Source organism: Magnolia sinica, chromosome 2 (genome assembly GCF_029962835.1).
Source record: "Magnolia sinica isolate HGM2019 chromosome 2, MsV1, whole genome shotgun sequence".
NCBI lineage: Eukaryota > Viridiplantae > Streptophyta > Magnoliopsida > Magnoliales > Magnoliaceae > Magnolia > Magnolia sinica.
In genome coordinates, this window is record NC_080574.1 from 42,560,563 (window position 1) to 42,585,367 (window position 24,805).

At 39.3% G+C, this 24,805-nt stretch overlaps 1 protein-coding gene across 11 annotated transcripts in view; it reads right to left on the reverse strand.

Annotated features, from left to right (window-relative positions):
- The window catches only part of LOC131237042 (uncharacterized), a 65,840-nt gene extending 49,399 nt beyond the window's left edge, over nucleotides 1-16,441 (reverse strand). For 6 of the 11 annotated variants that reach the window (XR_009166990.1, XR_009166987.1, XR_009166989.1 and 3 more), the window contains exons 1-7: nucleotides 16,286-16,441; nucleotides 14,567-14,686; nucleotides 14,103-14,163; nucleotides 13,634-13,704; nucleotides 9,202-9,266; nucleotides 9,070-9,114; nucleotides 8,865-8,945 (exon numbers count right to left, since the gene is read on the reverse strand). Coding sequence is in view for 7 of the 11 variants with exons in the window: in XM_058234676.1 (XP_058090659.1) it covers nucleotides 8,865-8,945; nucleotides 9,070-9,114; nucleotides 9,202-9,266; nucleotides 13,634-13,704; nucleotides 14,103-14,163; nucleotides 14,567-14,675 (432 nt within the window). In the remaining 4 variants the exon portion in view is untranslated. The other 5 variants (XM_058234677.1, XM_058234680.1, XM_058234675.1 and 2 more) reach the window with 5 other exon arrangements.
- Nucleotides 16,442-24,805: the final 8,364 nt, after the last annotated feature.

The window sequence follows — 24,805 nt, forward strand, 5'->3', positions numbered from 1 at the left end:
CAACGATATCAATACATGTTTTTGTATCCGATACTCTGAATTCCTTGGCATATCAACATTATCAATGATATCAATAAATTCCTTGGCATATCAACATTGTCAATGATATCAATACACGTAATGAAAACATACTCTGAACACTACTACTGACCTTCTTTGATTTATCAAAATTTGTTACTTCATCCAAAAGAAGAAGAAGAAGAAGATAGTTATAGCCATTGTTCTGAGTATTGGCAATATTATCGATAATACCACGAATATTATCAATATTGCCAGCTCGGCGATACTGATAACACTGTTAGTATTAGAAATTCCAGGAATCGGCGATACCGATAACACTGTTAGTATTTCCAGGTATCGCTGATATTACTAGGGATCGCCAATGTTTACGATTGTGTACATTCTAGGTGTTGCTTGTATCGGCGATATTTCAATAGGATGGCCGATGTATCGTTATTTCCAAAAATCTGTTTATTAAAAAGAATTTCCATTAAAAAAATTATGAGGTGCATGGTTGTATGATGAAATGCATGTTTGTATGTGTGTATATTTATGCATGCATGGATGGATGGATGGATGTATATGATGAAATGCATGTTTGTATGTGTGTATATGCATGCATGGATGGATTTATAGATGGATGGATGCACGTACGTACATATGTATGCATGGATGGATGCATCGTTGGATGGTTGGATGGTTGGATGGATGGATGGACGGATGTGTATATGTGAAGGCATGCATGCATGGATGGATGGGCGGATGGATCATCCACTTGTGTGTGTGTGTGTGTGTCATTGTACGTATGTATATATGCATCCATGGATGATTGGATGGATAGATGGTTAGATGGATGGATAATGCATGTGTGTTTGTATTTATGTATGTGCATGCAAGCATGGATGCTTGGATGGATCAACCATTTTCCTCATGTTTCCCTGAGTCACGATACATACTATTAGGCCCTCATTAAAGGAAACCCTATTATTTGATTCCTAAATATGCATATTTTTTGCTATTACTTGATTCTTAAATATGCAAATATGTGTATTTTAGCATCTCTTGAGGTATCATTGAAAATTTCCACCATTTTCCCCGTGTTTCCCCAATGTTTCCCTGATCAACGGCGTTACATGCTTTTAGGGCCCCCATTAAAGGGAAACTTATTATGTATGTGTCTTTCTTGCAATTACTTGATTCCTAAATATGTAAATATGTGTATTTTGGCTTCTCCTAAAGTTTCGTTGAGAAATTCCACCACTTTCCCCATGTTTCCCTCATTCACCGATACATTTCCGGGTATCAATGATAGTATCGGCGATATTGATACAAGTTTCTGTATCCCTAGCCAGTGATACATGTAACGATACGTCGATACCGATAATACGAACAGTGGTTATAGCCTTATCCCGACTAATTGGGTTGGCTACACAAATCCTCTTCTATCATTCTACTCTATCAAGGACCAATTTAAATAAGACGGCAGCTTTTTTCATCAGCAGAATATGTTAGCCATAGTGAGCTAATTCTAGTACACTATTCGGTAAGACTAAATCCTATCTATGACTAACAATCTCATCAACCACTGTTAGATTCCTACGAACTTTTTCTTTTATTAGTAATGGAACTTTTAACAAAAGGAAAAAATGAAATAGAATTACAAAACATCCACCAAAGCAATGGGTAAATGCTATTGCACATAAAGAGGGTCTTGAGACGCCTTTGCTAGTATGTTGGCAATGTAGGTTCATGTTGAGCAGGACATTGAGATCATTCACAGGAAGAGAGCTCGAGATTTCTCATGGGAAGAGATTTCGAGATATCTCATGGGAAGAGAGTCAGACTTACATCCCAGCAAGGAGACAGAACCCTCCACGAGATTAGGGTGTGTAACCATCCCATTGACAAAACCTGTGGAGAATTTATGGTGCAAACCCAAACACAACCTCAAAGCACCTAAAAACCCCTTTAACAATTCTTACTTGCTCCTTGTCAGGACCGCAGAAATTGATGGTATTGTCTGCAAATTGAAAATGGAATACAGCCACAACAAAATTACTCACTGTAACACTAAATCAAATCATTTAAAACTGCCCTTTGGAAAAGTCTACTTAAACCTTCATCCACGATGGAAAATAAGAACTACAAGATGACCTTTCTAAGCACCCTAGAACTTCAAAAGAAAGCTTTCGACAATCTGTTCAGCAAAATAACGCAGTGAGCAGAGGATGTGCAGGCACGACAAAATTACTCACCGTGACACACTAAATCAAATCATTTAAAACTGCCCTTTGGAAAAGTCTACTTAAACCTTCATCCACGATGGAAAATAAGAACTACAAGATGACCTTTCTAAGCACCCTAGAACTTCAAAAGAAACCTTTCGACAATCTGTTCAGCAAAATAACGAAGTGAGCAGAGGATGTGCAGCCCTGCATCCACCTAGTCAATCCTATTACCAGAATTCATTCTTTTCAACAAAAAGAAAAGGAAAAATTGCCATGGTCGTAGGCCTTCACACGTCCACTTTGTAGGAAAAAGAAAAAGAGCCAGCATCCTGCTTTGGATTCCAGAGTCAAGACATTGAGTGCAATCAGCACACCATCCAAAATTCAATGATTGGTAACAAGTACCTCTTGGAGGTGAGAGATAATTTGGCCCATTACATTCTCCAACATATTTAGCAAAACATTCGACATGAACTTATAGCAACTTCCAACTGAACTAATTAGATGATAATCTGATAACTCAAACACCTCCTTAGGAACAGGAATAACAAAATCTCAGGGAGCTTGCTTTCATTATGTCAAGCCTCGAAATGCTTAAATGCGGATGCAATATCTCATTTCCGTGACAGATAAAGAAAAATGTGAAAGCATGTCTCCTTAAAAAGCACATAGCACTATCCTTAAAATCCACTCATTTTTCATTACTACTAATGGATAAGATGGAGAGGAAAGTGCAAGTGCCTGAATTGGTTTCTACTAAAGGCAAGTCACAATGAAATGCACACTCATAGATTTTAGGCTACATCAGAAATGGAATGATAAAATGATGCATGTGACACTAATATGATATGTGGGAATGTCAATATCAGAAGGATACATATGATACAACAATGTTACAACTTACTGGAAGTATGAACGCTCCCCAGTGAATAGGTGTTACATGATCATGTGATGAATATCTCTTGAGCTCAAAATCTCCTAAAACTTGAGAGGAATCGTCTACGGCTCTACGCATTAGAATTTACTGGCGGAACCATGGAAGCAAAATTGATATGCATATCATAGGATGTCCTTCATACAGTTTTCAAGCACCACAGAAACACAAGTTGTGGGGATTTCATTGTATGAGTATCTGCTTCAAAATCGAGTGCCCTACGAGTGATAGAAAGCAAAGGCCCCAGGATTATGCCTACTGCGTGCACATGGAACAATTACATGTGCAGCACCCATCCGCAATTTCTCGTCCTATGCAAACTACGAAGATTCAGCAATGCCTTTGAGGAACTACAATTCCATATTTGGTTAAAGGAGATGGAAACAGTATCACCATCATTATGTTCATAGCAGTATCGAACAGCGAAAATACCAAGTTTAAATTAACCAATACAGGGATGAGACCTTCCAAAAGGGGAGAGGCGGCCATGGCAGAGGCTTTGACCCTTAGAGAAGCACTTGGGATCTTTACTAAGGACTTCTCTGGTCTGATGATTGTGGAAGGGAAAAACCTCATCCCATGGTCATGAACCAAGTGACCCAATATGTGGGAATTGAATTTCAGCTTCAATAAGATTTGTGATGATGCCTCTCAGTTGAACATTTCATTTGCCCATGTTGGAAGAGGCAAAACTCTACTGCCAAGAAAAGGAGGGTGTCGCTATGTTAGTTGTATCTCTTTGCACTGGGGCTTCATTTCCTTTGGTCTTATTTCTCTTTCTTTTAGGGGTCGTTTGGTAGCAGCAAAAGTTTAGTCCTGGATAGGCTCGTTTAGGTCAAGTACCTTACCCATGGTTTGTATAATCTTGTTCTGCACGTAAATAAAAAAATTTAAGGACAACTTGGTCTCCCTTTCTGAGTGTTGGAGGGCCTTTGTTGTTCCTAAAATAACATATATTCTTGTCCTTGTTATGGAACACAGTAGTATATAGGGTTGTGGTACACATGTGCCCCATGCTACATGTGCCGCATGCAATGTTCAAAGTATCAGTATTGCTCCAAGTTACGCTGGCCAGGGATACAGAAACAATATTGATATCACTGATAATAAAGCCGATAACTGGAAATGCAGGGAAACATGGGGAAAACAGTGGAATTTTTCAATGAAACTTCAGAAAATGTTAAAATACACATATTTGCATATTTAGGAATAAAAAATTTTATAAAAAGAATGCATACATAGTAAGTTTCCATTTAATGGGCGCCTCAAAGCATGTGTTGTCATAAGAAATCAGTCCAACCATCCCATCTATCCATCCAACCTTCCATCCATCGATATTTCATAAGATAGACAACACACAATATTTTGTCGAGAAAACGTCGACAACTAGAAAGGAAACAAAAAATTGTGGTCTTGATATCGCCCATGTTGCGTTAAGATACTATTGCAATATTATTGATATCATCGTTGACAAATTGAACACTACATACAACCATGCGCCCATTAAAATTTTTTTAAAAAAAAAAATTGAAATAGAATTTTTTTAATAAGTAAATTTTTGGCAACATTGATACATTGGTGATATTATTGAAATATCGCAGATAGACTGGCGATATAAGCGACGGCTGAAATTTACACGGTCGAAAATATTGGAGATGCATTGGTGATATCGATAAATTGGCAATACTAATGACACCTAAAATTACACAAGTGAAAATATAGGTGATACGTTGGTGATAGTGAGCAATACATCACTGATACCTAGAATTTTTTATACTACCAATGTTATCGGTATCATCAAGTTGGAGATACGAATAATATCAGGGATATTTTGATAAATATCGAGGATACTTTGAACCGTAAAGGCCGTTATGTAAAGGTAACAGTGGCAACTGTTACATGTTACGGGGTCATAACGGCCGCAACAGCCGTTATGGAAAAAAATGACCCGTAATTGCCGTTAACGACACGTTACGTCCCCTATAAAGGCCATAATAGCCCCGTAATGGCCTATTACGGGACAGACACCTATTTTTCATACTTTTTAATCAACATTATGGGGGCAGATACAAGTTTTTCAGGGGTTTTTCAATAAATAAAAAAGTGAGACCGTAATGGCCATTACGGGGTCGTAACAGTCGTTATGCCCCATATCGTAAAGGTAACGGTGGTGGCCATTATGGCCACAGTTACCGTTACAGAACACCTTGCCCCATGTGCCATCATCCATCTTTGTCTCTTCGAGAATCGAAATGCAACACATTCAACCTTAATATGCCCTTCATGTGCTACATGTGACGCGTCCCACCATACATTGTTATGCGCCCCATATGTGCCACCGTACATGCCACATGTGCCTTTTCAATGTGCAAATGCGCCACAATTGTCAAAATAATTCTTCCTTTGGAGCTTTACAAAAAGCATCATTAGAATAGTCAGTCCAGCATAGCTAAGCCTAGATAGCCTGGTCTTGGTCAACCTAACCAAGATAGCTTATCCCAACTAAACTTTTGTTGCTACCAAGCGCGCACTTAATAAAATTCTCATTATTTCTTGAAATTTTACAAGGATGAGGATAGCCTACCCTTCCAATTTAACCCCTTTGAATAATTGCAACTCACCCCACAAAACAATATAATTAGTCTCAAGCCCAACCCAGCAAAGTATAGTTGCAGAAACTATCTTCGATGTGTAGGTGCACATTACTACTCCAAACTTCAAGCCTTCACCACCGTGTCACTAACTATTCACGAAACAAACTGGAGCCATAAAAGGTAGACTGTGAACAAGTATAAGATAAACGCGTGTCACCTCCGCCTCTATATGCAATAGAATTTCATATGTTCGTTGGTCCTCTTAACTCAGGAATAACAAATCTAAAAACTCCATTGAATAACATATTCTTTATTTTATAACTCCTTTCTAACCTACTACCTCCTTAAAGAAACATGAATTCAAAAGGGTCCCTTGTCCCTGCAGCATTTGATTTAGATGACAATTGAAGGGTGACTAAAGATGAAACTGTCAATAATATATACACGACCATGCAATTCTTAAGGACATAGTTGTTAATAACATAAATTTCTTTACAGACCAGTTTGGTATTGTGAGGTTGCAAGTATATGCAGTTCTTTATTATGCCTAAGCGCATCTTTGTCACACTACAACAAAGAATATACAAATTTTTACCCTTCAAAATAAGAATGATCTTTTTAAATAACGAGATTATCACATTCTCTCCATCTCATCATGTATATTGAAATCGAGCTTCCCTGGATTACATGTTGATCCCTCATAAAACCTTAAGAATTTGTGTAGAAAATACATGTTACTCCACGAGATGGTAAATCATGATTTATGGATCAAGTTGTTTTTTTATATGTGGGCCATTTTTTCCATAAAGATATTATCACCATGTAATCTGAAATCAAGCAAGTTCCCAGTTAAGATGTTGACCACATGGGAAAACTTGAGAATTTGTAGGAAGTACTTTCTACCATATAACATGATGTATGGATCAAGTTTTTTCTTGTAGAGACCCCATGTCTGTGAGCACTTCATTCCTCGTCACATCACTAGGATCAATGTTTTAAATATCGAAGATATCTGCCTATATATCCCATGATATATCTTGTATCCCACCTGAGCGATACAAAACGCACGGGTAGTGCCGATATATCACACATGTTCAATCCAATGAGCATTTTCAATTTCCGATCCCTTTTTTTTGTTGAAATTATGCTAAATCAGTATCAAATGGTTACAAATCCATTGGTTCTTCATGTTTTGCATAAAAAATCATAGAGTTGGAGCTTTGATTTCGATATCCATTGGTTCTTCATGTTCTCCATGTTTTTTTTCGAAATTTTCCTTCAACCAACTATCAATTGAGACTAATTTCGTAATATTTAGGAGTATTTGATGAAATGATCATCACATACACTCTAATTTCAAAATTTGAGTGTAGGTGGTCTAATTTGGGAAAATTTAGGGAAAATCCAAATTTTCCCCGTATTCTCCCAAATTGCTTGCAATGTTGCACTCCAAACATGAAATCAAGCACGTATGAAGGCTAGTCCACTGATTTGTTAAGTCCTTGCCAATTTTCAAAAAATAAAAATCATTTTTAATTAAAATTTATTAAAATATTAATTTTGTTTTTTTTTTAATTTCCTTTCAACCAGCTGTCAATCGAGGCTGATTTCGAAGTATTTAGGAGTGTTTGATGAAATGATCATCACATACACTCTAAATGTTATGCAATCAATTTGAATATAGTTGCATTAGTTCAGTTAGACAGCACATAGCTTAAGACCCTATACAAAGGAAACCTAATGTTATGATTTAAAAGTGTGTATTAAGGTCCTTTTTAACAATCCTTGAAGTTTCATTGAAAAATTCAACCATTTACGCAATGTTTCCCAAAATGTGCGATAAATTACCTGATACAAATGATATATCCCGTGCGATAAACGATACATATCTATATCCTAAGGATGCAATACATAATGTGACACCGATATTTCGAACACTAACTAGGATAGATCTTATTGAGGAAACATCATCAGTAGTGTCCATAGTCCATACTCTAGATTGAAGATTCCAAACTGACTCCTGCTTCCATGGAGATAATTCGATGATTTTTAGGAACCTTCTCTCTGGATCTCTACACCACTCCACAACCCCTTGAGAATCTCCTAGGGTAAAAGTCGTCACAGTCATTATCCGTTTCCACAACATTCCATCCTGGGAAAACTAGCTACAAACCATCAACTTGATTGCCAAACTCTTACCATGCACTACCACTCCTGCCCCTCAAAACTAACCCTGCAACTCACATCTCAGAACCACGGGTTCATCCCCTCTCAAGAGAAATTTAAGAGAACAGCATCAACTAAAATACGCAGAATATATAAACCCTACTAGCAAAATGTTTCCGACAAACATTGTTAGCACACACACATGTATAAGGCAGCTCCCATTCATGCCGCCATATCTCCATATAGGTGTGAGATCCAGTTATCAATTGGTTGGTGTGTTTTTCTTTTTTAATTTTTTTCCTTGTGGGGGGAGCTTACCTGGTCTAAGAATCAGGTCAGTCCACCAATCAGTTGGGTCACAATTTATGAAACAAATGTATAGCTGAAGAAACTTGGCTAGAGTTTTCTAAGCTGTCCACATGTTTCTAACATCATGGCCCACGTGATGATTGAACCAGCCAGATTTTTAAGGGGGCGAGCTTCCCTGGTCTAACAATCAGGTCCGTCCACCAATCAGTTGGGTCACAGTTTATGAAACAAATGTATGGCTGAAGAAAACTTGATTAGAGTTTTCTATGCTGTCCACATGTTTCCAACATCATGGCCCGCCTGATGATTGAACCATCATGATTTGTAGGCAAGAACACCTCCACAGTCAGTCCCACCTGATGGATGGATGGATGGACATTGCACTGTCTGCCACGCTAGCACATGCGGTGGCATGGAGATGGTATGCCTTGTAAGCGCATGTAGCTTCACAATCTCTGTTTCCAATAGTCGGAGCATATAGCACAGCAAATGAAAGGAGTATTCAGATTAAATAATCGGTGAAAAGGTTGTGACTCCATAAAGCACAGAAATGTACAAGGGCACAAACAAGCATCTATGACAAGAAATTAGAAAGATACAACACCATCATTGCTTAATTATAATAGATCTTACCAAGTCAATACCCTTTGTCTTGACTTCCTCTTCAATAATATTTGCTAATAAATTATGGCTCCATCTCTTGTCAAATCCATCCTAGCAACAACCACAACCCAATTATTACCAGCGTAAATGAGGTGATACTTCAAAATAGTATTGACATTTAAGAGATTCAGACAAGTTCACATTATCGGTTCGAGCCTGTTAGACATTGGTTAACCTGTAAAGCTGGATGGTCAAGAACTTTAACCTGTTGAAGTGGAACCTGTACATAGATGCCATCTGATCAAGACTTGGCACATGATGTGATCCATTGACAATGGTATCACGCCAAGGAAGACAGTAACATCACCTTGAGGATGGCACATGCCTTGTAAAGTTCCTCCTTCCGAATGTTTCCCTGGCCATCAGCATTACCTATTAAAGAGATGAGGCAGCTATTAAATCGGAATAATACAAGAAAAGTATGCATGAGATCTCACAAGAAGTTTTAAAATAAAAAATACGATTAATTGGGTTGCATATGGATTCAACACCACATGAAATCAATCCTCTTTAGCTCCTTTAAAGGTGGTGGCTTTTGGTTGGCTAGTAGGCAGGAACAAATTGCTAACGATAGACAATCTTGGCAAGCGGAACATGTATCTCCCAAACGTTTGCTTGATGTGCTTGAAAGATGCGGAATCTACGTATCACTTATTCATTCACTGCGTATTTGCTAGGAAGGTGAGCAGTTTGCTCCTCCAATCTTTCGGGGTTCTATGGGTGTTCCAGAAGTCGATGATCATAGCCTGGCATGGCAGGGGATAGGGAAACAAGAAACAACCAAGGTTTACAAGATGCCTCTGAAAGACCTAAAATAAAATTCTAATACATTATTTTCTACAATAACATAATTGTTTCATCCAGTGTTTTAAATATTGACAATATTGGCCGATATATCCCACGATATTTCTTGCATCCCACTTGTGCGATACAAAACACACAAATAGTGGGATATATCCCACATGTTCAAACCAGTGAGCGTTTTTTGTTTTTTTTCGATCCTTTTTTCTGTAAATCATGTTAAATCGGCATCAAATCGTTACAAATACATGTTTTTTCATGAATTGGGAGCTTCAATTTTGAGATTTGGAGGAGAATGACAGAGTTGCAGAAAATTGAAAAAATTAAAATTTTCCCAATTTCTCGCAAATCGGTTGCAATCATTGTGTCCAAACATAAAATCAAACATATATTTAACCTGATTTAGTGATTCTTCTTTTGCTTTTGAATGTATTGCTTGTGTTTCCACATGTCTTGTTACATTTATAAATTATATGACTAAACTTTGAATATACTTGCATCAATTTAGTTAGACAACGCATAGATTATGACCCCATATAAAGAAAACCTATAATATGCACTTGTTTTTTGTAATATTTTGATTTGTAAGTGTGTATTGATGTCTTTTTTAACAATCACTGAAATTTCATTGAAAAATTCGACCAATTTCAAATGTTTCCCCATGTTTCCAACAACAACGATACAACCGATATATCCCATGCGATAACCGATATGAATCCGCATCCCAAGGGTGCGATACGTAACACGATACCGATATTTCGAACACTGGTTTCATCATATCATCTTGATCATCATCATAGACTCTTCCAATCATTTGGGTCAACTTATTTTTCTCATGATTGCTGGGAAAAAGTTGAACAAGAGGTTGCCTACCTGACATTATTGTTTAGTTCAGGTTTATATAAACAAAGGTATCAACATTTACTAACCCAACTTGTGACACAACCATCAAAAGCAATGGGGAAAGAACCTTAAACAGAATTTTTCATATTCTAATTAAGTAGAAAAGGTACCCGGAAATATGAATTTCAACCTATGGTCGCTTTAACTGATTGTAGTGCTCTTTCTAGTTGACTTAGGACAATTAACCACTTGCTCTAAAAGCTCGAACTGTTAGAGCATGGCGAATTAATCCCTTTATTTCATAGCCCAGGCCCCACATCGCATGGGTTGGGACCTCGGCCGAACCCCCCTCATGAGCCCCAAATCGCATGGGTACCGCCTCACACGAGTCACCCACCTCACACAGGTGGGGCCCGCCTCACACGGACCGCCCACCCTGAGTGTGCCCTACATCTCATAGGCAACCCCACTCGAGCCCGATGTGAAAATGCCCCTACATTAATCACCCCCGATGAAGAGTCTCGAACACAAGACCTCCCGGTCTGATACCAATTTGATGTAGGAAAATTAACCACTTGCTCTAAAAGCTCGAACTGTTAGAGCATGGCAAATCAATCCCTTAATCCTATAGCCCAAGCCCCACATCGCATGAGTTAGGACCTCGGCCGAACCCCCCTCGTGGGCCCCAAATCACATGGGTACCGCCTCACACAAGCCACTCGCCTCACACGGGTCCCACAGGTAACCCCACTCGAGGCCGGTGTGAAAATGCCCCTGCATTACTAGTCCTCCAATATCATCAACAAACAGGAAGCAACTATTGATATAAGAAGCAAGGAACAATACCAAAACAACCAAAAGAAAAGATAGATAGAGGTAATAGGATAGAATCTTGTGGAGTCTCACCTCTAGACTTTTAGAAAACAATCAAATGCAGGACAAATGGTGGAAAAAGAAAATAAAGGGAAGAAGAGGGATGACTATTTGGTGTGAGGGATGATCATATGGAATCACGTTGTACAAAAGAGGAGTCTCACCTCAAGAATCTTGAAGACCCTCACTTCTAGAACATTTTCCAATCACAGAAAAGAGGATTTTTTATTTTTTTTTTAATCAACCCAGTATAAGTGTTCTATGTTTATTGCTTCATACATATGTAGTCTTAAACAAAGAAAGAAAAGTTCTAGTTCAACAAGGACTACTAATAGATAAAGGAAAGCTATCTAAAAAGTAAGGCTAGAAGAAAAAAGAAATATACCCTATAAAGGTTAAAAAAATGAAGTAAAGCTAGATTGAAATGTGAAGGAGCAAATCTAATCAAGCAACTTGCTAACTAAGATGGTCAAAACTCTAAAACTATCAACTCTATGCTACCAAGAAGCCAGTGGTTTATATCGTCTTTGTTGCCACACATATGGGACCACATATGGGGCCTATAGTGTGACTTAAACACTGTTTGGGCCATTCAATTGCAAAATGGGGCCCAAAGGTGATTATGATTTACAACCAATCAAAACCTTGATCACACTCTAGCCAGATTGGGCATCCAGATCCATCAATTGTGCAGGGTGTGAGATCCACTCTGGCCTGAATTTGATGGCAATATGTGGTCCTGCATCAAAAGCATGCAAATATGGCTTGCTAAATTGTAGCCAACACTTGTAAAGGGAAGAGGGTACCAACGTGGCCAGGTCATAAGCCTACTCCACCATACTGGAGTTGAATCGAGTAAGGTAAACATTATTAAAAAGCTTTTTTAATGGTTATTAAAGAAATTATTAAGGATTAAAAAACAAACCAACTGCACATCTCTTTTTGTTAGAGAAAGGTACAGAAGTCCCTTAAATATTTTTATACCACCCTACTACCATGCCGCAAACCCCTTCCAAGGTATTGATTCTGCAGGATCAAAGTGTCTGCCACAACCTCTGCCACAGAAAATCAAGCAAATGCACAAATTGGTTGGCAGATACTAAATCCAGGATTCCTCCTTGGGGGCAAATACTTATATGCATGCCTCTGCAGTTTGATCCACAGATATTCATGTTCTCTAACAAGGAGAATTAAAGCATGAAACAAGCTAAATAACTAAGCCCAAAATTTCATCGCACGATATCTTGTATTGCATTGATCTTCTCCATCTTCAAGATACAGAGATGAGCCGTTGAAAGCCCTCCTAAATGCAATCAAATTGCAAGGGAGATGATAGGATAATTCAAATCTTTGACAAAGACTTTAGAATCTGGCCTTGGAGCAGTTCCAACAAGTGTACATATCTTGCTTGGTCAGATCCATACTGATGACAACACCCCAGCTCCATCCCTCCCACCTGGACGTCTCTTGAAACTCCACGTCACGTCAAGGTGATCCCAGTTTTGAAAGTCAACCTCAGGGCAAAGCAAAAGATACACATGCAATACCAGGCCAGTTCTTCTTTGCTTGGACACTATGGCAACCCTCGTCGAGGGCCAACAAGGTTCAACTTCACATGAAGGGTTGGAGTGTTTCTTTTGGTTTTGCAATACCCCATCCTCAAAATGAAGCAGAATTGATGGAGCTATACTAGCCTGCCATGTCAACCTATCGAAGCATCACCACCTAAACTAATTGCATCTTGCCTTGTGGTGGAGGTAAACCTCCAATTGAGCTTCTATATAATCTGTGCATTTCTAATACATTTGGTCTTCACCTTGATGAAAGGGTAGATTTTTTAATAAAGAATCTGAGTAGAAGTGTTACGAACAGATTTCCCATCAAACACTGATATGGGGGGGGGGGGGAACAGATTTCCGATCAAATTTTCCAGCATTTATCAAAATGAAAACGACCATGTATGTTGTACACCTTCCATATGATAATGCAATAACAGAAATCAGTCACTGCAAGTATAAGAAACTCCACTGATTACTGGTACCAATAAACTACAAATTACCATTAGCTTTAAAATGCAGAAAAACTCTCACCTAAACCATATGTCCACATCATACATTATGCTTACTAACAAAATCAACGGATCCTCAACAATTTCTTTCTCCAAAAATGTGTGTGCGTGTGTGATGCTTGTGTTGGTTCATGAATCTCCAACGTTGTCATACCTGTTGACAAACATAACATGTGAAGATTATGCCCCCTCGAGGTCAAGTAAAGAATGGTCGGAGAGAAGAACCTGCACAAATGCTATCTTCAACTTCAATAGAACTTAAAACCATGAATACCACAAAGGACTGAACGGTAAAAAACGAAGGCATGACAGAAAGTGAACAGCAGAAGTAAGGAACATTGTGGCATCATATGCCATGTGAAAGAAAAGCATAAACTTGCGCATTTTTCTTGACCAAAAATTAAGGAAAAATGGATTGAAGTTTTTTAAAGATGGACAAGTCCTCGGACCTACCATCTAATGCAAATCAATCAAATGTCGTCATCTACTTGCCATTGACACAGCTTGTTGAGAAATTATTCTATCAAGAATAACCCCAAGACAACAGAAAGTTGAAGATCACCTTACCGAAAACAATATAATCATTTTAACCAATTGTAACATGAGTCAAACATGCAACTTACATAGACTCGTCATCAGGGTGAGCGACAACCAGCAAGACATTTCTCCTCCCAACACCTGATTCTAAAATAACAGAATATGAAGTTCAATCAATATTATACAAGGGAGGTTTGAAAGCCCCACATGCATATTAGCATCTGAGCAATGCATAAGGTGGCCCCACCATGAATATCACCTCGAGTAAAGATTAGGAAAGTGTACTCCTCAGGCAGGCAATATGCACATGGTGAACATGGAAAGGAAGCAAACTTTCTAAACCAGACATATAAAGGTGGCACAACTGATAAGTAGACCTAGCTAATCTTTGACCGCAAATCTTCTTCAAGTGCAAGCCATCTTAGGCACTCCTCAGATGTTCCACACATGTGCAATGATGGCACATATGCTGCATGTAAAGTTGCATATCGGGGCTAGCGGACTACTGTATAAGGAAACAGTATCAAGTGTGTGTTTTAGTGTAACTCACGGCTAGACGAAAATGCAACCATGGAAGGTGAACATGAAGCATAGAGAACAAAGCATAGTGAAACCACCCACAATCCAACTACGAAGACGGCAATCAAGAGCCAAGTCATCTGTTACGTGCCTACAAAATAAACCATAACAAGAAATTGGGCTTGTTGAGAACTTCAAGAGACGGTGTGACCCAAGTAATGCACTGTTGATATACAAACATGGATAATGAAAAACATGCAAAGAAAGTAGGTTAAAACGTTATGGATCGAGGAAAATCGTCTCTGTAATCGCCTTTTCTATTACTTGGTTATTCCATTTCCATTCAAAATAACAAGCAAGAATGAAGTAATTCAATGTGAGGTTCACTCAAGGTCACGGTCGTTACATAATGGTAATGGTCATAACTGTTATGCTTTACGGGGTTAAACTGCCGTTACAGAAAAAATAGGCAGTAACGGCCCCGTAACAGTTTTTTTTTTTTTTTTTTTAAAGGGTCGTAAAGGCCGATATGGGGGCCGTAACGGCCGTTACAGCCTGTATGATAACGGTGACAGTGGTGGCCGTTACAGCCACCGTTACCATTTTGGAACACCATGGGTTTACTAGCATTGCTTGAGACTGATGCCACAAATGCTATTGCTCTTCCTTCTGTAGCATCTCCAATGCACAAGTGGCAATTGTCTACAGTAATTGGATCCTTTGATCGGGTGAGCCACCGGATGCATAGGGCACATCATAAAAATCATTGACTAGAGAACTATTTTAGACATTTGTATGCAAATGGACAGTATAAAATAAATCAAACAAATTATAAAAAATAAAAAATAGTTGTTTTTTTTAAAGGCCATGGCCTGCCATTCAATGGGTAAAATTCACAATGATTGATCTATTGGTGGATCAAATTAGACGGTGGACCCAGCCAAGCAAGCCAAAACCTCAGGTGGGCCCCCACTCTCTGATGCATCCCTATCCACCACACGATCACCCATAAATTGTCATGCTTTGGACAATGGATAGTCAGAGATTAGAGAGAGAAACACAAAGGCCACATGCAATGGTAGAAATTCTGAATGTGGCATGTGTGCTAAATACTGGCACATTGATCATGTTGGCCCCACTGTAGTAACCCAGAAACCAGACCAGTACTGTCATCAGGTGGACCACACATGTAAAAAAAAAAAAGAAATTTTTAGTACTCCCATAGATTGGGATGGATGATACGTAGGCACTCAAAATTGGCATATTTGTAACTCATACCATATACTAGGGCCCACTTTAGAGAGTTTAGTTCACAAAACAACAATTATACTTAACTGACGCCTTAAATGGTCGATTAGTTAATTATCTAACGGACGGTCCAAGTGAAAAAAAAAAAAAAAAAAAACAAAGGGTGGTATTCAACAAACAAATTGTCTATCTCTAAGAACACGATCATTTTACTAATATTATTTAGGTTTATGTCCTATCTCTGAGGGGCCGTTTGGATGCCTGTAATTCTGTAAAATGTAAGAAAGTTACAGGTGACTTTCTTACAGATTGTGTTTGGGGGAGAAATCTTACAGGTAACAAAGTCTCAACCTGTAACTTTCTATCAGGTAAGATTGCAAGAAATGTAACAGGGGAATTGGGTGCTTTTCAAGTCACAGGTTGCTTTGTTACAGGCAAATGCTATCCATTTCGAAGTTGGGAGAGGGAGGTGGAAACGCAGCTGCATTGAAAGTGCACCTACCTGCTCTGACTCAACGTCTCCTTCTCCCTCTCTCAGCGTCTCCTTCCCTCTCTCTCTCTCTCTCTCTCTCTCTCAGCGTCTCCTTCTCCCTCTCTGCTTTAGCAAGGTGAGCCCTTACCCTTGTTTTTCTTTTTTTTCTTTTTCTGTTTTTTTCCTCTTCCTCATCTTTTCTCCTTTTGCGTCAAGCGCGGAACGGGCGCTGTTTGGCCCGGAGCGGTTTCGGATCCTAACTCCGAGGCCCACCTTGATGTACTTTCCTTACATCCACACCGTCCATCCGTATTGCAAGCTCATTTTAGGATATGAACAAAAAAATGAAGCTGATCCAAATCTCAAGTGAGCCACATTATAAGAAACAATCTCAACTAAATCCCTACCATTTAAAACTTCTTGCGGTCCACTGGAATATTTATTTGCCATCGAACCTAGATAAGGTAACAAAGACTTGGACGAAGATACACACGAATATCATCTTGATCCAGAAACTTTTGCGGCCCACGGGAAGTTTTTAAGGGTCAATTACTACTATTTTCTCTACCATCGCCCAGTGAGATTCAGAGTCTTCTTATTTTTTGAATTATGTCTTAAAATGTGCTTTTAACATGGATAAACGAGGTGGATTTGAGGAAAATACATCAGAAAGGGCATCATAATTAGTGATCCCACCCACCTCGATGGATCTACTCTGCTACTGGTTGGTGCTTTGTGTGCCCAGCCATGTTGCATATGTTTTATCTATGTCAATCAATTTTTCAGATTATTTTGGGGCTTATCCCATAATAAAGAAACTGAGGCAGATCTTAATCTTCGGTAAACCACACCATAGGAAAACAGTAGTGATCAAATGTTCATCATTAAAAACCTCCTAGGGCCCACTATAATGTTTATTTTATGTCCAGCTTAATGATTAGGTCATAAAGACTTGGATGCAAGCATGAACAAATATTAGTTTGATTTTAAACTTGGGGCTCCCAAGAAGTTTTTAAGTTACATATAAGTGGGCCCACTTTTACATGTTTTATAATACGCACCTACTTTTAGGACCCACATAATGATTAATTTAGCTTAATAATCGGTCCAACCATTTATCTAAATGGGCTCAATAAAATTATATACTTTTATTCAATCTTTTATATATGTCAATTTAATTTTTAAACAATTTCATACTCTAACTCAGGTTGGTATAAATAGATAACAGCTCAAGTATAACTAACTTACAGGTTATCCAAACACAAATTAAGTTACCTATAAATAAGTTACAGCTCACACACAAATAAGATTATCTGTAACTTTCTTTTACTTGTAAGTAGGTTACCTATAACTTATAACTAAAAAAATTTATAGACATCTAAAAGCAACCATAGTGACTTATAGGCCAATGTTCTAATTTTTTAAAAAGAATGGAAGATGGGACACATACCTTTGTGATCTTTTTAACTATGACTAATCGAGGGTACGTCCCACCAGATGGACGGTGCAGAGAGAGAAGTACATGATTTTGGAAAATGAGAATTCGACAATTTCAAGAGAAGAAGAAAGGTTTCTTGCAGGAAGAAGCTGGGATTTCTGACTTATTTCCCTAACTTCCTTCGGATCTAATCTTCCCCACCAGAAGGAGTTCAAATGGTAAGGATCTGATTTTCCTCCAAATAAATTTAAAGCCTTTCACTCGAAGTTACTGCGTTGGGAAGTTAGGTATGGCCTACCGGGAAGCTAGGAAATATACATCTTATGCTTTAAACTTTGCGAAGCCCACCATGATTTATGTCCATTCATTTACTAGATAATTTTGGGGCTTTAGCACAAAAAGGAAATGTGTTGATGCAGAAATCTGGACATTCTCTTTAGACCACTTGATACCTGCAAGAGAAGACAGAGATGGAAACTCTAACTGCAGCAGGGGACCTTCCGATGCCAATGTCAGAAAGGCAAGCTAAGTCTAGTAGAACGTAGGGTTTTTTGGTATGATTCGTGCGTACCTTCCACCATTGGATATGCTCTTATTTATAGCTCAAAAGGTGCAGTGGCGTAGATAGCAATCTTCATACTTAGTAGATGCATATTGTATATAGAATCTTATCTCGAGCGTGTCACAATTATCTTCTGAGATTTTCGGCTGAGATCTCGAACATATCTCTTCAATAAGACCTGAATAGTCGGAATCAGAGGAAACATGTAGTAGGACGCCGAGGTCAAGCATCCGAGGTGGCCTACATAGCCATCCTAATGAGTAGTTTGCCGACCTAGAGTTTCTAGTGAGCCGTGGTCAAGTTTTCCCTTAACATTGTGTGGATCACCGACCTGCCGACCTGCCCTTGAACGTCGTATCCGAGAGTATGACCAAGCTCCCTTCCTTAGTAGAATATAAACAAAATTGGGGATGATCACCCTCTTCTTGTTGCATGGTGCAGGGCTTCCCTAAGTATAGTAGCTCGGAGTCTTGCTCTGTACTGAGTCATACTTCGAGGGCTCTTACCAAGAGATGATTCGAGCAACAGCTTGAAAATAGATGGGACCATGGAAGACCTCGGTGTCTAACGGAAGCAGAGACATTTCATCTTCGGATGGTCGAACTTGAGGAATAGGTGGGTTTCCCAGCAGTGGATAATTGCTCTTTGTCTGTTGAGGAGCTCCTTGGTCATGCTCAGTACTAATTGACCATGCGACAAAACACATATGTTCGAGTTGACCTTTTCTCTTTGGTTAGTCCATTTTTACCCATAACAAAACGCATTCAAAGCTTAAGTGGATAATATGAATTAAACGTCTACTACCGTATAAAATTTCTTAAAAGTAATGAAAGTTTTAAATCAAGCTGATATTTGTGTTTTCCCTTCATCCATGTCTACCTGATCTTACGAACATGTTAGGTGACAAATAACGTTACCGTGGGCCCTAAGAATGTTTCAACAGCGGAAATTAATATTCCCATTGTTTCATGTGGTGTGGTCCACTTAAGCTTCGAATATGCTACAATTTTGGAATCAACCCTTAAAATGAGCTGGAAAATAGATGGATAGCATGGATAAACCACATTCATTCATAGTGCACCCAACAAAGTTTACTTAGTATGATGAGAGCATTATGAGTAACTCAATATACAGTTTGATTTACGTGGATCACAAAGTTATAAACAATGTATAAGGCAACACTCACTCTCTAAATTATCTTTCTTCGTGTGGCCAACTTAAGTTATAAATATAGCTAAAATTGAGTCCTGCATTTTATATAATTACCATGGTGGTCTCTAAAATAAATCAAGAGTGAATGATCTCCTCTAATTGTTTCGATGGTAAACATCCCACTCAAACTATTCCCATTTGAATGGCCCGTCTAAATCATGAATATGGTTGATTTTTATGCATTATGGTTAAAATGGAATGATTCATTTGGTGATCGAGGTGGATTTCACTAAAACATTATAGTGAAACCTACTTTAACCAGCCACATGTTAAAACAATAGCTAAAATTTCATATAGACCAATGTAGGAGACTTGGATATGTGTGTGTGTGCACGCGCGCGCATCGACCTCACGAGAACTTCCCATGAGGTCAAGCTGTGTGGGCCCCATTGTGATCTATGTTGAACATCTACTCCATTAGTCAGATGCACCATTCCATGGTGGACGGCGGGCTTAAAAATCAAGTAAATCTATGACTTGGGTGGGCCACATCACATATAATAGTTAAGAGGGGTTGCCCTCCCATTAAAACATTCATAATCATTTATTGGGTCCACCTAGATATGGTTCACAAATCCAGCCCATCCATTGTGTGTCCCACCTGGATGAGGGGTCACACTAAATTTCACCCACATCCAAAACTCTGGTGGGTCCCACCAAGTGCTTTTATATGTTTTAGGCATGTCTTTACAGGTTTTAGATGGTATGGCTCACATAAGTTCCGTTTATAACTGATTTTTGGGATATCCCATAATGTATAAGGGAGCCATTAAATGCATGGTTTTAATGTTTGATACACATCACGGTGAGGCCCACACAGCTCGACCTCATGGGAACTCCCATGAGGTCAACCTTACCGTACCCCATATATATATATATATATATAGGGAAAAGGTACTATGCGCTCAGCCTCACGATAAGCTCCCGTGAGGTCGAGCTGTGTGGGCCCCACCATGATGCGTGTCGACCATCAACACCGTGCATTTGATGGGTCCCCTTTAAATTATGGGATATCCCAAAAATCAGCCGTATACGGAACTCAGGTGGGCCATACCATCTAAAATCATGTGAAGACACCATTAAAACATATAAAAGCACTTGGTGGGGCCCACCTGAAATTTGCGTGTCTGGAACTTGGTCTGAACCCTCATCCAAGTGGGACACACATAACGGATGGGCTGGATTTGCAAACCACAACTCGGTAGGCCCAAAAAATGATTATGAATGTTTTAATGGTGCACGGCCCCTCTCCACTTCTGTATGTGGTGTGGCCCACACAAGTCACGGATTGATTTGATTTTTGAGACCTAGGCCCAGGATGGAATGGTGCATTTGACTGATGGGGTAGATGTTCGAAACACATCACAGTGGGGCCCACACAACTCGACCTCATGGGACGGACTCGTAAGGTCGAGCGCATAGTACCTTTTCCCACATATATATATATATAGGGAAAAGGTTTTATACGATCGAGCTCATGGGAACTCCCCATGAGGTCGAGCAGTGTGGGCCCCACCATGATGTATATCGAACATTAACACCGTGCATTTGATGGGCCCCCTCTAAATTATGTGATATCCTAAAAATCAACCGTATACGGAACTCCGGTGGGCCATACCATCTAAAATCATGTGAAGACATGCTTAAAACATATAAAAGAACTTGGTGGGGCCCACATGAAACTTGGATGCATTTGAAACTTGGTCTGACCCCTCATCTAAGTGGGACACACATAATGGATGGGCTGAATTTGTGAACCACATCTTAGTGGGCCCAAAAAATGATTACGAATGTTCTAATGGAGGGTAACCCCTCTCAACTTTTGCACGTGGTGTGGCCCACTGTAACGCCCTGAAAATCGGGGGTCGAGCATAAGTCCAACTCCCGAGTTCCAACACATCACTTATGCAACATATTTAATGGTGATTAAATGTTGTCTGTGTTAGTACATTAATCATGAGTGGGATTATACCAAAACAGTAATTCATACTCCAGATCAATTCATATAACGCAAGCGCAAGACTGGAAAATGCATATAAACGTGTATGAACCAAAAGATTACGATCGATCTCCAGAGTATGAATACATCACTGAGTCATCATATACAAGTAATAGTTCAAAATAGTTCAACTACAAAAATAAACCCTGTGTCCTCGTTGATCTGGATGACCTAAATGAAACCCCTGGAGAACTGCATATATGAGAACTCGTCCTGATCATCATAGAAATCAGGCTCCGCCTCCTGAGTCGCATCATCATCTGCAACTAAGACAGAGTCTGGTGGGTGTTCAGAACACCGTCCCAGAACGTGGGAGTGAGTGATCAACTCAATGGAACAATAAAGCAAAGGTTAACATGTTATCAATTCAGTCAAGCAGTAATGATAACGCAATACAAGCAAACATCCCTAAGTACTGTGATTAATGCAAGAATGATATGAATAATGATGCATGCCCTCGCCTACGCTCCCTCAGCGACTTCATCTTACGATCACGCATGCAACACTGCCACAGTGCTTGACCTGCTACGTCAAACGCACGCGTAATGCGGTGCATGAGCATGATTATCAAGTTCTTATTAGTCCTTTTCATACAGCAGGATTGGGAAGCTAAGGTACCTCCCTTATATCAATTCCTAAACAATGATCCATTCTAAGGTCATCAATCCTAGTAAATCTCATATGATGATACGGTTCTAGATTGCTGCATAGGGCTCGTCACCTTATCAGTGCAGACCTAGTGTACTCTTGTTGCTACGTAAGGGCTCATCGTCTCTACGCAGTCTTAGTGTACGCTCGAGGTCACTACAAAGGACTTATCACCTTATCAGTATAGGCCGATAGCTCGAATACAGTGTCCCATACCACCGTATTTGGCTCACGAGTCTGGATTGCTCACTAGTTAATACGAGGAGTCTCGTCACCCCAGCGTAGGCCGACAGCTCGACCACGATGTCCCATACCACCATGCCCGGCTCATGAGTCTTAGCGAATCAAGGTACTAAGATTTAGAAGGGTTTTCACTAGTGAGTTTGGTACCTTAGATTCAAACAGTAGCGTCCATACATGGTGAACATACATCGGGTCAATCGAGTTACTTGATGAGCTCGATTAGTACGAGCGCACATTGAGTTAATCGACATGAAGTGCGTAAGCACTCCGTGTGGCCTAACCACTACCGATAACTCAAGTACGACTTGGATTCACCGATCACGTCCTATGTGGCGAGACAACCTCAGCCACCATATTAGAACCAATTACCGATTGCCTGGACTATTCCGTAGTCCCAAACACATTCAATTATAACAGCTACTCATACAAGCAAATCAGAACAATGATGGATCAACAATTTCCAATCATACAAGCATGTGAGAATTTAATGGATTTCAACTTAAACATAAATTCACACATAAGTAATGTCTAAGTTAAGCAGACAAAGAATGTAAGTTGCATGGAGGAAATCATACACATCATGAAGGTAGTTGAGAATCTCTTGTCAACGCCCATATAAAGTACAATATATTACACACTTGTTCATTCAGACATTTCTACAAATACTTAGACTACATATTCCAACATACATGACGTATGTTGGTGATAACATATATTACGACAAATCCTTTTGCCAAGGAGTTGTTACACATATAACTAACACAAACACACGACAACTAATCATGATAAACACATGTTCATATTTCATACGTATACGATACTTTCTACATATACATGGAATACACAAATCTCAATATAGTTCATATATATCAGAAATGCAATACAAACATCGCATTTTGCATGTGAAATTGCACCCACATCAATAAGAAACCATTAACCGATATTGAAAGCCTTGAAAACCATAACCTATACGTTTATAGTCCGTACCTTTCGCCGATATACTTGTAACGAACTCAGTTTTAAAGCTAAGTCTTTGTCTACAGCATATTTGGCAACCTATAGGATAAGTTAGGTTAGCTATTTGAAAACCTACACTATCAGAAACCCTAGAACAGATTAGGGTTAGGTTTACTTACCTAAGAATGGAATGAAATTCGCCGGAATAGCGATCCAGTAGCAATGAATAAGCACGGGAAGAGGTAGGGTAGAATACCAAGAATCTTCTCCAAGTTCTCTCTCACTTTCTCTCTCTTTACTCTCTTCTTTCTCCTAGGGTTTTTCTCAAATTCGTATGGAGTGAATGAGAGAGGGTTTAAGGTCCTTATATAGGCCCAGATTTGATGGGAATGGCCCCAGGGCCAAGGTATACTTAGGTTATATCCAAATATGGGCCGTTCCGGTCCAACGGAGCACTTCTGGTGGCTCTTTTTCCACGTGCAGTCGGACTTAAGCTTCCTGACCATGGATCTAGGTCAGGCTGAGTTTTCGTACTGATCGAATTTATAGATCAGCCGTGGCGGACCAGTTTCAGGTCAGCGGTCACGGTCACTCGATCAAGACTATAAGTACATCGACATGTGTGGGACATTTCTCCTGATCCGAGGGTGTATTTGGGTCAGATTCTGATGGTCTGAATCCTTATATTTAGCTCGCAAGCAACACGACTCAAATTACTTAAATTCAGATTTTATTCTTAAATATTTTCACGTTTCTCACCCTCTTCGCTCCGGGCTCAAGTTATGCATTTCTAGACACAGTTAGGACTTGATTTTTGAGGGAGTTGTCAAGTCCAATAATGCGGTCATAACTGTATAGTTTCGGGGTAATCGGACTTTCGACGTGTGGTCCAGGTCCAATATGGAGTTTTGGTGTGCTCCTGAGAGCAACTGGGTTTAAGGATGGATTTTAGATTTCAGGGTCATGTAGCGTCAATGATTCTACATGTTTTTGGTCTTGCAGATCATATTTAAAGCGATTAGTGCTAATTTCATAAGCACTCTAGTTTAGCACTTGCTAATATTAACTTAATTTCTAAAGGATTTGGTCCTAGATGATTTCTGCCTGAGGTGGTACTCGGGTCTTTGTACGGATTTTTTCGAGACGTTACACCCACACAAGTCAGGGATTGACTTTATTTTTAAGCCCTGGGTCCACCATGGAATGGTGCATCTGACTGATGGGGTAGATGTTTGACACGCATCATGGTGGAGCCCACATAGCTCGTGCTAATGGGAAGTTCCCATGAGCTCGATCGTATAGAACCTTTTCGTTTATATATATATATATATATATATATATATATATATATATATATATATATATATATATATATATAGACACACACCCATACACACAATACTCACTTCTCTCTCACCTATACAAGAAATCATACACCACAATATGCCTACTCCTCAGGGCATATAATCTGAATAGTATACGTGATGCGGC